General features: G+C 49.3%; 1 protein-coding gene across 3 annotated transcripts in view; it reads left to right on the plus strand.

The window, feature by feature from the left end:
* arhgap29a (Rho GTPase activating protein 29a) overlaps positions 1-14166 on the plus strand; it is a 46989-nt gene that overhangs the window by 11012 nt on the left and 21811 nt on the right. For all 3 annotated transcript variants that reach the window (XM_042067885.1, XM_042067886.1, XM_042067890.1), the window contains one exon: positions 11181-11324. In XM_042067885.1, the coding sequence (XP_041923819.1) occupies positions 11181-11324 (144 nt within the window). The remainder of the gene's footprint in view (positions 1-11180; positions 11325-14166) is intronic.

The following is a 14166-nucleotide window of genomic DNA, read 5'->3' on the forward strand; positions in this document are numbered from 1 at the left end:
GGAAGGAAGAGTTTGGGGAACACATAAACCTGACTAAGCGTTTGCACACCTGTGTGATAGATCTACATTTTGTGACACCATAGCAGGACGAGTAACTTCTACTATGTCCACACTGTTCTAATATTCCACTGTTGATAGGCAAAGAATCCTTTCCAAGGCCTTGGAGAACTCCAAGGCAATCTAATCTCCAACCTCTGCTCCCAACCTACTAGGCCATGTGTATCTAAAACCCATGGGGTAAATTTGCCCCCAGGTTTAAGTAGCTGAGACCCACTAACCCAGAAACCCCCTCAGCTCCCCCAACCAGGATTAGGGACTTGAAACCAAGATGGCAAATTTATCCAGTAGATTAGATTAAGGCTCCCCTCTGACCCTCGACCCCCCCAACACTGGATTAAAATTGTCTGGAGAGAGGCCGAATTAATGTGTCAGCTGGTACTCTTTGCCCACAGTATTGGCGGAAAGAGAGCTAATCTGCTGATCTGATCATACACAAGCCTAAAGCGCATGGAGTATCAGAGGCAGAACCTCAATTCTGCCTTCAGCAAAGAGCCCTGAGGAACTTTTTAAATATTCAGTTTAGAGAAAAGACCTCTTCTGGAAAGGTAGCCTTCCAACAGGACCACTGCTGGTACACACCGATCTGAGCCGAGGGAAGTTGAAGATTAATTGGCCTTGTTTTGCGTTTGGGTCCCTGAACCCTGGAAAGCCCATCAAAGGGCCCCTGTCACGTGTGAGGATTCAGTGGCCCATGCTGGGCCAAGCTCACAACTGGTTATCGTCAGCGCAAGGACGACCCAGTGGGGGTCTGGATGGGTGGGGGGGGCCGTTGCTGTTCTGCCATCCAATTATGGAGGAGCAAGTTTGGGGGATGGAACATAAACGGGGGGTTCCGTCTTCATGTTTGATGTTGGGATAAACAAAACATGAACAGACTGAGCGTGAAGCGTGGCTCGGACCGTACCGCGTCCCACCCACCCCCTGCTTGGGGGTGGGGATGGGGAGTGAGCCTGGGGTGGGAAGCAGAGGGTCTGGAAGATCACCCGACGATGATGGGTGGAGTTTGTGCCCTACAGACCAAGAGCTCGCTTTAAACAATGCACACTGACACACACACATCCAAATAATACGACACACACCCTCCCCTCACCAGACTCCCGTCTTTGGAGATCCTGTTCACAGCTTCGAGACAATGCCGCATTACTCATTACCAGGGAGAGGAGAACAAATATCAAGCACAGTGATGGCCTTTTGTGACCCAGAATCCTTTTGAACAAGGAAGCCCCAACAATGCTGAAAAAGAGCAAATCTCCATAATTCATAAGGTCCTATGAATGAATGAGGGCTTTGCCGCGAAGGCCTTTGTGGGATGAGCCACCTCTCTCTGGGCATGAAGATGTTCCGGGGGTTGGCTGCACACTGTGGCAGACGCATGTCATAATTAACATGGTGCTAGTGGGGCAGCGTGGAAGCGGAGGCGGTCCCCTCTCAGAAAGAGCACAAGCACCCTCTCAGCTCGCTCCCACGTCCCCATCCCCTCCCTCCCCTTCCTTGCCCGAGCTTCTTCTGGAGATGCCTAGAAGAGCACACATCCTTGTTTTCACAAGAGCATGGGCATTATGGTTGCACCGTTCGAAGACTTCATCTTCTGGAGATGCCTAGAAGAGCACACATCCTTGTTTTCACAAGAGCTTGGGCATTATGGTTGCACCGTTCGAAGACTTCATCCTACGCTTTCTTTTTGTCTGTGTGCCATTCTCTGAGACAAATTTCCTTGAAAAACTTAATTAGGCAACCAATTAGTGGGATTGGTCGCCACACTGCTCTTTGTGGCTCTTTGGGCTAAGAGGATTAAGCATCTTCAGGTCTTGAAGACTGAAGAGATGAGGATTTATTGTGAGGAATGGCAAAAAAACAGTCACGCCATCATCTATGCTGTTTACCGAGGCACAAGCATTAGTAAGTCAGAAGCACTGTTTTGTACAAGCACAAAATCTTACAGTTACAAGTTACAACTGTTACTGTGTCCTCAGGCATCAATGTTTTAGAAGTCCCCTCAGTCAAGCAGGTCAGGCAAAGGCATAAAAGATGGTTGCTTGGGATTTCTGCCCTCTTTCAGCTTCCATCTCAACGTCCCACATGGTCAAGGAAGAGAAGGCACAAACTAAGGCTTGTCACAGCTTGGCTGTTGGATCAGACCCATCAAAGTCAGACACCGGGGCCAACGTCAACGTCCAGCGATGCAGCCAGTGACAGGGGGGCTGGGGATGCCAGCCAGGTCCATTTCAGCCAAGGTCGTCCCCTGCCAGTCCACAACGCTGTCTGACAGTTCGTCCATTCTTAGCGGATAGAGCCGAAGCTGGCTGCCCAGCCGGCTGTTTGGCCGGTAAGAGACGCAGAGGCACGACTCACCCCCCCTGCATGACCCCCCCCCCCCTCCCCAACGCCCAGCATAAGCCCCTCTCTCTTTCTCTTTTTCTTTCTCTCACTCTGTTGTCCTGCCTCTCTATCTGGCTGCCGGTGGGTCCTCTGCTCTGCTCTGCTCTGCTGTGCTGTGCTGTGCTGTCCTCTGCTCTCCTCTCCTCTCCTCTCCTCTCCTCTGCTCTGCTCTGCTCTGCTCTGCTCTGCTGTGCTCAGTGGGAGATTTTCAGTCCTCTTCAATAAAGCATAGTTGGAATGCCAGTCCTCATCGCTCCACACAAACAGGGAGTGCTGGGAGGGACGAGAGGGAGTCCAGAGGGAGAAGGAGAGAAGGCAGGGCTCTCCTGTGGCTCTCCTGTGTCTCTTCATATGCTCACTTCCTCCCTCCCTCTGTCTCTCTCACTCTATCTCTCTCTGTCTCCATGTCTCTCTCTCTCTCTCCCTCTGTCTCTCTCACTCTCTCCATGTCTCCCTCTGTCTCTCTCACTCTATCTCCATGTCTCTCTCTCTCTCTCCCTCTGTCTGTCTCTCTCACTCTATCTCCATGTCACTCTCTCTCACTCTCCTTTGAGATCGAGCTTTTTCCTTGTGTTTTATTCAACAGTCATTTTTTGTCTTTCATCATTATTCCCAAATCTCTCTCTCTCTCTCTCTCTCTCTCTCTCTCTCTCTCTCTCTCTCTCTCTCTCTCTCTCTCTCTCTGTATGTCTATCTTCTCCGACCCCCCGTGATGGACAGCTCTCTGGCTGAGTGAAAGAGAAAAGTGCATTCTTGACTCCATGCTAAGCTTCCGATTTATATGCAAAGGGGACAGAGAGCAATATCAAAGGGTAAACAGACTGCTGGCTGGGAAGGAAGGAAGAGTTTGGCATATTATTCCCAGGAAGCAGTCCCCTCCGGCCTTGGTGTTTAGAGTCTGATCCCCATCTTGTGTCCATCTATCTGAACCGTTTTATTGAGAGGCCATCGTAGCTCGTCTGCAAACACATTCCTGAGTCATGCTTTAATTCAGCTTTAATTAAACTGGATTGCATTCAGTTATTGCCCATTAAAAGCAAACCCATTGTTTGTATGCCCTTATCAGGCGTGCTAAGGGGCAACTGATGCATTGTTTTGCTTGCTGCAACTAGGTCCAGATGCAATCACGGATCAATGGCTTGTTGTCACCCTTTTCAGCCCAGGTCATAAAAATGGCCCCTGGCCCAGTGTGATATGGACCTGCCATTATGCAAGTCAGTTCTGAATAGGTTCCATTGGAGCTGTACAAAGCAGTGCTGCAGTTTAGTGTGTGTGTTTGTATGGTCTGCTTACACAATCATACCGTCTTAGTTTGTGCATAATTGGCATACACAAGCTAATAATTTAGTGTGTGTGTGTGTGTGTGTGTGTGCACAGCTCTGTCTCCCTGTGTGTGTGTGTGTGTGTGTCTGTGTGTGTGTGTATTTGTATGTCAATGTTTATGTGTTGATATTAATATGCCTGCAACATGCACCACTATTTGTGTGTTCAATTCCAAGAATGCGATTGTGGTAGCGTGTGTTTGCATGCATGTGTGTGTGAGTGTGAGTGTGTGAGTGAGGAGTCAGGTCAGGAGGTGCCTTTAAACGTCAGCCTTTTGTGTGCAGTCATGGGAAAGAGAGGCTCAAAGGTGGAGCAGCAGGAGACGGGCTAGTCAAAGGAGGTGTGTGTGTGTGTGTGTGAGTCTGAGAGAGAGAGGTTCAGTCCCCTCTTTGCCCCAGTACTGTGTAATCTCTTAATGCCAGTAGTAGTCCTCTCCCTCAGGGCAGTCATGGCCCACCGGGCCTGGGCAGGAAACGTCCTGCGAGGGGGAGTGATCCCGGCCGGCCGCTGGACCTTCCACAAAGCCCCCACCCGTCAAAAGAGCCATGTTAAAGGTTAACTGCCATGGTTTTCTTCAGATCATAAACTTCATAAACTTCTTCAAATCAAAACTGACCTGTGCCACTTCCCTTATGTGGAGAGCTCTGCCTGTATCCACTGACAGAACAGCAGTGACTTTGCGGAAAGGATGCACAGTGCAAACAATCTTTAATAATACCTCCCATCCAAACACGCATGCCTTGGCAAGCCCTCATGGAGTCCCTTGCACATGGTCCCTCGATCGCAATTCAGTTCAGAGTTCACATCTCTTAGTCTCAGCACATTGGTATTTGGGCCTGGCTCGTTATGATCACGTAACCCCATGAACATTCCTCCATCCTCACAACTTCTGTTTTACTGGATTCATCTGTCCTAACTCCTCCTAAAATCTTGGGTGGACCCAACATCCCCGAGTTCTCCCCCCTTGACATTATTTGGTATGGAGGTCACTCTACGTTCCTCCCCGGCCTCTCTGTTTCTCTCTCTCTCTCTCCCTCTCTCTCTCTCCCTCTCTCCGGTTGTGACATGTTTTAGTGCTTTCGCTCCGCGGCTTTGTGTCGCACAGGCCGGCCGTCCGTCCGTGCGGGGCCCACTCAGATGTCTTGAAGCATGAGTAATACATTGTTCCCATGATTTGCCATGCATGACTGGGCAGAGCCCCCCAGGGTCACTGGGAAGAGGAATGTTGCAAAGTCATATTGTCTCTCTCAGCTTTCCGTGATTTCAAATGGAGAAATGTGTCTTGCTCTTTATCCTAAGGACTGATGCTGGTGTCAAGAGGCAGTGTTGAGATGGAAGGAGAACACCTGACAGGAATGCGTGGCTTTTTATCTCATGGGTTATAATGTAGCGCCTAAGCGCTCAGTTGAAATGTCAATGACAAAACAGCACTGCGCTGTTGAAATGTCACTGACAAAACTGTGATGTCACTGTCAGGGCAGACCTACTCATGGAATGATTGTTGCATTTTGAGTTTTAGAAAAAAGTTTCTGAAACCATAAAACAGGCGTTATTTTTAGAAATGTTATATTTAAAGGCTGAGTTATCTTTGGATTTTCCGCTAATAGATTGAATGGATTTGGCTTTGTGGAGGCTGGTTGTGTTGATGCTGTGGAGTTGGGGGGGTTGGGGTGGGAAACGAGGGTGTGTGTGTGCGACCTAATTGTGGCCTTCGTTAGCTAGCATTCATGGAGATGGCCGTGTTTCAGAGGTGCAATGATATCATCAAAGGGAAACTCATTAGGTCAATGCCCGGAGGTTGGTTGTGATGTGTATTTGTGTGTGTGTGTGAGAGAGAGAGAGAGAGAGAGAGAGCGAGAGCGAGAGCGATTTTTCGTGTTCAGTTGTCAAGCCTCAGTTGGAATGTCACATATTACAAAACTTCTATCTCCTCTCATTCAACTGTGTAGTATTCTGCCCAGTCGGCTGGAAGTTGCCATGCTCTTAATGAACTGCTAATTTGCAGTAATAGGCCTGCAGCCTCTCTGCTGCACACACACTTACCCCAGTGCCCAGAACTGCCCCCCCCCCCCCCTCCCTCACACACACACACACTAGACCTGTGGAGAGTCCTTTGAGGCACTTCACCAAAAAGCCTGATGCCAAATAGTTCACAGACAGCACGCATAGCACTCAGTCAGTCTGGGACTCTTCCCATCTTTCACCATGGCACTCCCTCCCTCGCTTCCTCCCTCTCTCCATCCCTCTGTCTCTAACCCCACCCAAACCCACACCCTGCCCCCCTTCCCGTTAATAAACTGAAAGGCTCGCCGTCTGTCTGATTTATTGTTCAATAAATGCTTCATGCAGCAGGGGAACAGAAGGAAAAGGACAGGCCCCGCTGTTTGCCAATGGCCTCCAAGTGGGAGGGCAGGGGGGGGGAGAGGGGGTTGAGACCGCAAAAAGAGCTTCCGCTATCTTTCTCTTTCTTTCTTTCCCAAGCACTGAAAAGCTTTTCTCTGTCTCTCTTGCATGCTCTCTCTCTCTCTCTCTGTTCTGTCACTCTCGCTATGGTTAAACACAAGCACTTCTCGTCAGAGGCTGCTGTGTTATCCCTCCCCCCCCCCCCCCCCCCCCCCCCCGGTAGCTGTGGGGGCAGTGTGGCTGTGCCGCCCGGGAGGCCCCGATGATGACTGGCGGTGACTGGAGTAGCGCTTGGCCCCCGGCGGTTGCCGGTGGGAAACTGGCGGCGCTCCATTGTGCGCGGGCCCCAGCGGGGAGGCAGGCCGGTGGGGTGAGGCACGGGGGGTTAGAGCGGCAGGCCTCCACAGCACCTCACCCAGCAGAGTCCTGCTGGGCCCGCGGCCTCCGCTTAGTGTTGTGCTAATTAGTGTGTGTATGTGTGTGTGTGTGGGGGGGGGGGGGGGGGGGGGGGGGGGGGGAGCGGGGGGCTCCCTAATAGTGGAAATGGTGTTGTGTTTGGTTTGTCAGAGTGAGGTGGTGATGCTGAACAGGGGACATGCAGTCGTTTGGCCATTCAGGCTGGTGCTGCTTGTTTCAGGCCAGCACAGTTCATAGAAGCAAGCGCGCGCACACACACACACACACACACACACACACACACACACACACACACACACACACACACACACACACATTCTCATGTATTCACATTTGCACACTCACACACTCACACACACACACACACACACACACACACACATTCTCATGTATTCACATTTGCACACACACACACACACACACACACACATTCTCATGTATTCACATTTGCACGCACACACACTCACACACACACTCACACACTGTATTTACCACTGCCACCACCATCTTGTTTTGTTTTGCTTGTGAATGAGATGTGTTTGGGGGGTAGGGTGAGGTGTTGTGCGGGATGAGGCCATTGTGTGCGTCTTATTGTCACTGGCAGGGTAATGTCTTTGCGAGAGGGTTCCTTCATTGACCCCGGGTCCAATTAAGAGCCGGTGGCCTGAGGCTGTGGGGCTGACCGGCATTAAACTCTGACCCACCTGCTCATTACAGCCAGCATCCTCTCAGGGGGATTAATGTGTGTGTGTGTGTGTAGCTGTTTCCACTTACCGTGTGTGTAGCTGTTTCCACTTACCGCCAGTGTCAATTCCACAGGTGCTGAAGCAGCCTCCCCTCTCCTCTCCTCCCCTCTCCTCCCCTCTCCTCTCCTCTCCTCTCCTCTCCTCCCATCTCCTCTCCTCTCTTTTCCTCTCCTCTCCTCTCCTCTCCTCTCTTTTCCTCTCCTCTCCTCTCCTCTCCTCTCCTCTCCTCTCCCACATCTTGTGTGGTGGGAGAGCCAGTGGAGCTCGATGATGCCAAAGGAGCGTGAACCTCCAAACCGGAGAATGAAACAACAGGAAGTTGAGTGTGAGCTGAGCGTAGCGGCTGCATATAGCGTCGCCATGGCAGCTCCCCTTTTCATTCCTGAGCGTAGCGCCAGCCTCTCGTCTCGTGTTGTTGGCAGCCTCCTCTGATGGGAGGCGAGCGGTGGGGAGCTGCCCTGTCTGTCTGGCGTGACTGGCTGCGCTACAATGGGGACAGACTCCTCCAGACGGATTCTGTGTGTGTGTGTGTGTGTGTGTGTGTGTGTGTGTGTGTGTGTATTTACGTCGGGGCCCTCGTCTGGTACAGCATAGTACTATCGGTGCTGAGGTCGTGGGATCAGAACCCCCGGGAAGCACATACACTGAACAGCACAACTGTATTCATTGCACCCCATGTAGTTGTGGATAAAGGCCTTTGTGGACTGAATAACATGTGTGTTTTAGTGTGCCTTTGTCCTGCATAACTTTATCAGCTGGAGTTGTTTTTGAAGTTCCTTTTAAGTTACTGTATTCGTTTTTTCTTTCCCCCTCTCTCTCTGTTTTTGGATGGGTGGAGTGGAGTTCAGCTGTCGTTACCATGGCGTCCACATCCACGGCCTCATTCGTTCCACAGTGGGCCCTTCATTTTTTTTTTTTTTTTTTGTTATGCCCGGGGGAAAAAAAGAATACGAAAGATAAAAAAGCGTGAGACGGCTAAAGTCTCTCTGATCCCCTGTTCCATGCCCAGGGTAATCCTGCGGCCCACCGTCAGCACAAACGCTGCCCTCTCTCTTTCTCTGTCTGTCACTCTCTCTTTCGCGTGCTCACTCTCTCTCCCGGTGTCACTGTGGGGTTATGCTTTTGACCTCCGTCAAAACACTAACTGGAAGTTGCAGCACAACATCCCTGCCAGCGGAACACAGAAATCCCTTTATTCCCAATCCATTCCATTCCCTCTCTTATTCACCCTTTCCTCTTCTGTCTCACTGTCGGTTCCTTATGGTTTATCTCATTCTAGAGATGCAAACTGCAACGCTTTTTCGGCGTCTCACGTCATCTACCGCAGGCACCTACCTGCACGCAAGTGCATGTGTCGTTTATTAAAATAGGTAGGAAAACTCTGAATAGCATTTCTCATATGGGCCTGCTGGTCAAATGTCTGCTGTCACTTATCTGATAATGTAATGATCGTGTAGCAAAGGAGCGGTAGATAGCCTATAGCTCTGATAGCAGCTAAGAACATATAGGCTACACTCACTCCATTGGGAGACAACACTCTCAGTTTGCACCAGGCTACCGTTGCTTATCTTACCTCCGCAGTAGATCTACTTCAGCTGGAAGTTTTAAGACGCAACTGTGGGCTTGACTAGTGTGTAAGCTTTGGTTCAGCTGACGCTGGCGCTGCCATCAGACTGTGATCATCCAGAGCCGTAGCCTACAATAATACAATTATTCCACATATAGACCCTTTCAACAATAAAAACAAAAACAATGCTTGAACGTTCTATTTGGGCCCCAATCTACTTCCTCTGCATTAAGATAACATATGGAATGTTAAAACAGAAGCCTTGTGGGGCCAACTATGATGCTGATAATGGAACTCTCTTCAAAGGGTCCATAAGCCTATCCGTAACGAAGTTCGATCTAGTCATAGACATAGTAACAGACAACATTTTTTTTTAATGTAACCTAGGCTTAGTATCTAATTTTATGTGGGAATTACAAGTGTATGAAAACAATTCCTTACTTTAACCACGCAAGTGCATGTGTCGTTTATTAAAATAGGTAGGAAAACTCTGAATCAAAGACGCTTGGTCTATCAACAAAAACAGCATGGAGTTAAACATAATTAAAATGTAATTTAAAGTCCCATACATTTAAAGGGACAACCATCACTCAAGACAGGCCAACACCACAACAGTGAAATGCCTTGAGTAGCCTACAAAACACTGCATTTAGATGACAACTGCGTGTAGAACCACGCTAACACGGTCGGTCGTGCTACTCTCTCTTTTTTTACCACACATGTGTTTGCATCCTTGTTTCATACTCTCCCTCTATCTCTCTCCTTTCCTTTCCTCTTCACTTCTCTTCTCTTCTCTTCACTTCTCTCATGCTCTGTCCATCCCTCTCTCCTGCGGCCCCTCCCTGTGTGATCTGTGGGGGTTTGGGGAGCGTGGTGATTTAGCGGCAGCATCTGGAGAGTGTTTCTGGGTGGGTGGGGTGCGGCTGACCTCACCCTCTCGGCACGCGGAGAAAAGCATTAGCCACCATCCCAGTCAGTCAGTCAGTCACTACGCCGCCACTCTCTGTCCTCCTTTCTCCTTATCCACCCATCTCTCCCTCTCCCTCTCTCCCTCTCTATCTCTCCTCTTCTCAATCTCTCCATCTGTCTCTATCTTCTGTAACTCAGTCTCTCTCTTTTTATCTGCCCCTCTCTCCCTCTCCCACTTTCTTTATCTCTATCTCTTTCTCTTTCTCTATCTCTCTATCTCTCTTTATCTCCCCCCCCCCTCCCCTTCTGTGACTAACGCCTGTTAATGGACATTCTCAGGCCCAAGGCCGAAACCAATGGACTCCCACTTGCCCAATTATATGAAGCCCCCTCCCACCCATTCCCACTGTGGCTTAAGCACTGAGCTCTGGATGTTTGTATTGTATGGTTTTGGGGGAGGGTGTGTGTCGGAGGATCCTTAGTCATGGTGCAGGTATTTGCTTTGCTTTTGGGGCTTTCTGTGTGAGTTGGCAAGCTATAAAGTGGTGATGGTATCAGCTGCTGTTGGAGAGTGACCACGGCTCCTGTCCATAAATCTAATGCCTCACCAGGGGCTTTGACAGGGCTAATGGTCAACCAGGGCTGAAAATGTAACACTGGTTCAGTGCTGTGGTGAGACTGGTGTTTAGAGGCCTTTGTGGCTTACTGTACATGTGTTGCAGTGACTTAGACGTTTGTTTTTGTTATTTGGTACAATATTTCATTGACCTTCTGCTATTTTTCGTGTTGTTGCTTTTGTTGTTTTGATTGAACTACAAGCGGTGGTGTGGACCCACAGTTGTTTTTCCTCAGCAATGCCTCGGTGGAAGAGGTTTGACAGGCAGGTTATTGGTGAGGAGAGAGAGATGGATGTGGGAAAGCCCCCAGGAGCATTTGAAAGGTGAAGGGCCTCACTCTCGAGGGCCCCAAGGCTGTAGATCAAGTCATCAGGCTTTCATCATCCCTATGGCTACAAACCGGATTTCCCTTTCACCTTCCAAGGCATCAGCCCTTTGGTTACAAGTTCGGCATCCAGGCCATTGGGTCAACCCACCTCCTGTGAGCACTCGTACTATTCTACCTGAGTGCCTCACTGACACGTGTAATGATTCGTCAAACGGTAAAGAAGGGGTGTTTGTACCTCATGAGAACGGGCGCCATTGGGGGCGTTGTTGTGTGAATTTAGTGTGTGGTTATGACTCAGGCTGTGTCATGCTGGTGCTTCGTGGTTGTGTCTCACTTCACTCAAGTGTTCTCTCGCTCTCTCTCATGCGTGTGTGCGTGTGTGTGTGCGTGTGTGTGTGCGCGCGTGTGTGTGTGTGTGTGTGTGTGTGCAGAGCACCAGGACTGTCTGCACCAGGTGGTCCACGAGCGGCTGGGGGAGCTGCTGCGTGTGCTGAAGGCTGTCATCGGCAAGCACCAGACGCTCAACTCCGTCGACATCCTCAGCGCTGCCGGCACCGTCATCGCAAAGGTCAAAGGTGAGCCTCCCGTCACACCCCCACCGCTGCACTCCTCCCCTAACCTTTCTTCCTCAAGAGAGCTCGCTCGTAAATCAGCCCCACTCCTCTCATTCCACTCACGTTTCTGGGCTCTCTGTAGACTGGCTTCTTGGGTGATGATGCAGTGTGACGCTCTACTCTGCTCCAGCAATCTCTCTGTCTGTTTGTCTCTCTCTCTCTCTCTCCGTCTCTTTCTCTCTCTGTCTCTCTCTCTCTCCGTCTCTTTCTCTCTCTTTCTCTCTCTCGTGTGCCGCTGGCGGTGGATCATATGTCCCGGTGTCCCAACCCTCTTACACTTTCTCATTTAGTCAGACAAACAAGGTGTGTGTGTGTGTGTGTGTGTGTGTGTGTGTGAGTATGCGTGTGTGTTGTATTGTGTTCACTGGGAGTCTGTTGGTTGGCTGGGCACAACAGACTATTAGACTCCTAAAGCAATCAGTGGAGTTGTGTATCAGACATACTTCCATGGGAATTTCCAACTGATGCATTTGATATGGGAGTTTGTGTATGTGTTTGCCCACATCAATGATTATGCATGCATCTGCGGAAGACTCTGTGTGTGGATATGTGAATTTGTGCATGTGAATGAGTGAGTGAGTGAGTGAGTATGTGTGTGCGTGTTTGTGTCTAATCTCTAGTGTGTGTCTGTGTGTGTGTGTGCTGTTGTTGCCAGGAGAGTCGGTTCTGTGAGCGCCTTTGTTGCTGCAGAGCAGAAGTGAGTGGGGGTAAAAGAAAAAAAGAGAATCCTATTTCGCCTGTGCGTCTCCTCAGGAGAGATTATCATCTCGCATGCAGAGCAATTCAGTTGGCTGGCACAGGCAGCAGGAATGCCAGAGAGGAGAGGAGAGGAGAGGAGAGGAGAGGAGAGGAGAGGAGAGGAGAGGAGAGGAGAGGAGAGGAGAGGAGAGGAGAGGAGAGGAGAGGAACGGAGAGGAGAGGAGAGGAGAAGAGAGGAGAGGAGCTTTCTGCCTGTGCACCGCCAAAGCACCACAGCAATCTCTATTTGAGTTTGGTTCCAAAACACTATATCCTATTCCATTTTAATGCATTTTCATAAATCATATCTTTAATTGTTGTTTTCCAAGTAATTTCAGTGGAACTGTAATTGGGTTATTGTTATGTGATTTATCTTTACACAGTCAAAACAACACAACTGCAATTGTATTGACATTACCTGAAATACACAATTAAATAACATGACTTATTAATGATTTAAAAAATAGAGATCTAGCGTTTTGAGAACCAAACTCTTCATTTGTTCTCTGTGTCACTTCCCATTTCTGTTGTCTGTACTGTAGTCTGTCTCTCTCAGTAATATCTGTAGTTTGTGTCTGTAGTGTCTTCATGTGCGTCTGTATTTGGAGTCTGTATTCTGTATCTTTGTCTGTGGTGTGTGTCTTTCTGTTGTCTGCGTTTCTGTCTGTTGTCTGTGTTTTTGTCTGTAGTCCGTGTTTGCATGCTTCTGTTGCAGGCCTGACATGAATGAAGAACACTGACCCACTGAACTTAGAGAAGAGAGGGGGATGGTTAGGAAGGGGTGGGGTGCGGGGATGTGGTCAGGATGCGTTTGGAGTGGTGTGTGTCTGTGTTTTGAGGGAATGGTGGAGGGAGGAATGTGTGTGGCTGGTAGTGTATATAGGTCAGTGTGTGTGTGCGTGTGTGTGTGTGCGTGTGTGTATGTGTGTGTGTTGGGGGTTAGAGGAGAACACCCCATGTTGTGTATGTATGAGAATCTGACGGTATGGGTTTGAAAAAGTAAGGCGAAGACAAAGAAGATGTGTGTGTGTGTGTGTGTGTGTGTGTGTGTGTGTGTGTGTGTGTGTGTGTGTGTGTGTGTGTGTGTGTGTGTGTGTGTGTGTGTGTGTGTGTGTGTGTGCGTGCAAGAGGAAGAGATTGCACATGCAAACCCCCCCCTCCGGAAAAAAAAAGTTAACAGTTAACAGTTAGCTTCAGGCACACAGCCCCAACCACTGAAGTATCCAAAGCAGCTGCCTGAAAAAGGCCCCAGTTTGTGTTTGATATAGTACGGACTGTGTCTGTCACTTGTGAAAATGCAAATGTGTGGGCAGGAATGCTGTGTTGTGGAAAGAAACAAGTTTGTTTCAGCTGACTACAGATCAGCAAGTGCATGCAAGACACTACTTCTTATGTCCAGCAGGGGGACAGAGGCACTGGCACATCAAGGGCTGTTTTGTGAATAATGTTCATCCACACTATATGCTTACACTAATAAATATTCTCTCAGAAAGGTTTTCATATTCATACATAAAAACACACACTGAAGAACTTAAAAACACATACTCATACACCTGCTCAGGCATGCTCACCTGTGCTTATTCAGCCACATAAATGCTCATACAGACAAATGGCACATAGAGGTATGCCACACACACACACACACACTCTAAAATACCTTTAGAGACACTCACTCACTCACACACACACACACACACACACACTCTAAAATACCTTTAGACACACACACACACACACATATGTAATACGACCCTGCCGCCATCATCCACGGCAGCCAAGAGCCTCCTGAGAAAGTTGAAAATCCAGCCCCTGTCGCCCGTGGCAACGTGCCTGATTGCATTGATCGCACGTGGAGCAGGTCAACTGTGCTCGTGCGCCGGCCCACTCTCGCCCTCTGTGTGTGTGTGTGTGTGTCTCTAAAGGTATTTTAGAGTGTGTGTGTGTGTGTGTGTGTGTGTGTCTCTAAAGGTATTTTAGAGTGTGTGTGTGTGTGTGTGTGTGGAGGGGTGGAGGTAGGTGTGTGTGTGTGTGTGTGTGTGTGTGTGTGGAGATGAGCGTGACTTCC

Source organism: Alosa sapidissima, chromosome 17 (genome assembly GCF_018492685.1).
Source record: "Alosa sapidissima isolate fAloSap1 chromosome 17, fAloSap1.pri, whole genome shotgun sequence".
Classification (NCBI taxonomy): Eukaryota; Metazoa; Chordata; class Actinopteri; order Clupeiformes; family Clupeidae; genus Alosa; species Alosa sapidissima.